Raw genomic sequence first — 2,968 nt, forward strand, 5'->3', positions numbered from 1 at the left:
ATGTATGGAAGCAAATTGCTACCATATTTCAAATGAAAAAGCATTTCCAGAAATGTTTCAAAATGAAAAAAATTAGGAATCAATCATCCTATTTGCATTTTTATTTTCTCCTTTAACCTTGCTCATATTTTTACTTAATTAAAATGAAAAAGAGACATTTGAGATTTATTTTTCAAAAAGTACCCCAGCAAATACATACCAAAATTCAATTTGAAATGTAAAATTTGAAAATGAAAAAGCATTTCCAGAAATGTTTCAAAATGAAAAAAATTAGGAATCAATCATCCTATTTGCATTTTTATTTTCTCCTTTAACCTTGCTCATATTTTTACTTAATTAAAATGAAAAAGAGACATTTGAGATTTATTTTTCAAAAAGTACCCCAGCAAATACATACCAAAATTCAATTTGAAATGTAAAATTTGAAAACGAAAAAGCATTTCCAGAAATGCTTTTTCATTTTAAGAGTGTGGCTGCATTGTTTGACTCATAAATAAAATTAGTAATCAATCATCCTATCTACATTTTCTTCTTTAAGGCTGCACATTTTATGCTATAATCAAGGAGAAAACACAGCGGACATTGCTTTTTCGTTTACGTGGTCTGCCTGCAAAGTACTGTCCATGACTCAAAAACGAAAAAGCATTCTGAGCGGCGAGGGCAGCAGAGTGACATCAGCAGCCGCTCTTCCTCAGGTCCTTGCTGACCGGGCTACCCATCTTGTTTGGTAGGGGGCACTGTGTACGTCTGCACTGCATTACATTGTAAGCGTGCCGGCGGGAAACTCAGGAGCAATCGGCGTTGCCACAGGTCCTTTAGAAGCAGGCACTTGCTTTAAAGCAGCAGCGGCCTCCATCAGTAGCTCTGCCACTGTTTTGGTCATTGTGGTCGTTCAGTTTGTCCCGATAGTCAGATAGTCAATTTAACCAGTTTCCCATCGGCACGCTTACATGTAATGCAGTGCAGACGTGCACAGCTAGAGGGCTGAAATTTTTCGCATTTGTGGTTGACAGGATGTAGAACAAATCTAATAAAATGAGACCTGCCTGTTCTCTGTTGAACTGCTGTTCAAAAAAGATCATTTTAGAGAATAAAAAAAAACTTTGAGTCATGTTTGAACTGATGCAGCTTGGTCTGTGTTCTACTCACCCAGTTTTTATTTATATTTTTTAGAAACTAGAAGGTGTTAGCTTCCACACACATGTAATGTGGGCTTACAGTGACTCAGTTATTTGCTTTTCCATCTGGGGATGTAAAATAGGCGAGAATTATTTCAAAATGAAGTGGATGTTAATTAAAGAAAAACAAGCAAAGCGTTAAAGAGTTCAGATGGTTTGTATTTCTAAACAGTGCAAATTTGACACTAAAGTCTCAAAAAAAACACACAAACCTCAACGAGAAATTCAGACAAACTATAAGAAGAAACATCTCATAAAAACCACAAATACTTAAAATATTAAATGTATCCTGTTACAGAAAGATAAATGATTTTTTTTCTCTATAACTTTTCACAAATGGAGTCACTTGTTTTCAGAGCAAAGAAACGTAGAAACAATAAAAGTGTCGATGCTGTTTTTCTTAAAATCTTTGGAAACTCTCTTTATGGCTTTCACATTTAAATAAAAACCACTTTAACGTTTCACTTCAGTAACTTAGAGAAAATAAATAAAAAGAGTTTCTTTAAAAACATCTTTGACCCGTGAAGTTTCTTTTTTTCTCCTCTCGTAATCCTTCCGAAGGATTTTAATCTTAAAAAGGCACAAAGAAGTGAAACCCCCCGTGGGAACGGGAGCTCAAACTGGTTTTGACTTTTTGCAGAAAAATAAAAAATCACAGATTTGTCCGTGGGTTCCTAAAAATATGGCTCAGTTTTCCAGAGTTTGGCTTCTTCCTCACTGAACGACGCACTTTTCTTTCTGCTCCTTGGCGTACTTCCTCCTTCGCTGCTCAAGGCTGCGGTTCAGACGCTCGTCTTCCTCCAGGGCTCTAAAAACAAAAACAATCAAAATCGTTTATTATAAAACATATTCAGAATGTTCAAATTTAAACTGCAAAAAAAAGAAATCTCAATAAGTGATTCCTTCTTAAAATAAGTGCATTTTTTCTTTAATTGAGGAAGAAAGTGAGACGTTTTACAAATGGAAGAAGAAAATTTACATTTAAAATAAGAAATGCTTTGTCTTATTTCAGGTGCATATTAACTAATTATCTTATTCTAAGAGTATAAATCCTGATTTTATTGGCAAATCATTTTATTTACCTGCTTAAATGAAGGGTTAATACACTTCTACATTGTTTTTGCAGCATATATGGTAAAAACAACACTGGAAAAATTTTCTTACATTAAGTGTATTCACCCTTAATTTGAGCAGGTAAATTAGTATTTTTACCTTTAAAATAAGAAAATTAGATAATATGTGCTTTAAATTGTTCTTATTTTATAATGTAAATTGTCTTGTTCCGTTGGGAAAGTGTCTCACTTTCCTCCTCAATTCAAGAAAAATTGCACTTATTTAGAATTCAGTGTTTTGCAGTGTAAAGAGCCCAGTGAAGCCAGGTTAGGGCTACTAGTCCCAGGAATTGGACCCTGCTTGGCTGTGCAGTGATTTGTCCCAATTTTGGAAACAAAAAATTGATAAGAACCTGCAAAAAAAAAAATATATCTTATTAAGTAATTTTTTCTTGAATTGAGGAGGTAAGTGGTTAACACTAAATTTATTAAATCACCGCAAACGTATTAGTTTTAGGTATAAATATTGATCCATTGATCATTCCTGGCTGACCTGCCTTTCCTTTAAAGGGCGTTTTTTATCCCTTACATCCAGAGATGGGAAGTAACGAAGTACAAATACTTCTTTACTGTACTCAAGTACATTTTTCTGATATTTTTACTTTACTTTACTACTTATTTTTATGGCGACTTTTTACTTCTACTCCTTACATTTTAAAAAATTGTCTCGTTACTTTA

The 2,968-nt window shown here is 33.8% G+C and overlaps 1 protein-coding gene across 1 annotated transcript in view; it reads right to left on the reverse strand.

Moving 5' to 3' along the window:
• Window positions 1–1,315: 1,315 nt before the first annotated feature.
• The window catches only part of LOC107081234 (EH domain-binding protein 1-like protein 1), a gene marked incomplete at its 5' end in the record, with an annotated part of 5,030 nt that continues 3,377 nt past the window's right edge, over window positions 1,316–2,968 (reverse strand). The window contains one exon of the mRNA XM_015369435.1: window positions 1,316–1,986. Within this exon, the coding sequence (XP_015224921.1) occupies window positions 1,893–1,986 (94 nt within the window). The remainder of the gene's footprint in view (window positions 1,987–2,968) is intronic.

Source organism: Cyprinodon variegatus, unplaced genomic scaffold (assembly GCF_000732505.1).
Source record: "Cyprinodon variegatus isolate N-32 unplaced genomic scaffold, C_variegatus-1.0 Scaffold3544, whole genome shotgun sequence".
Classification (NCBI taxonomy): domain Eukaryota; kingdom Metazoa; phylum Chordata; class Actinopteri; order Cyprinodontiformes; family Cyprinodontidae; genus Cyprinodon; species Cyprinodon variegatus.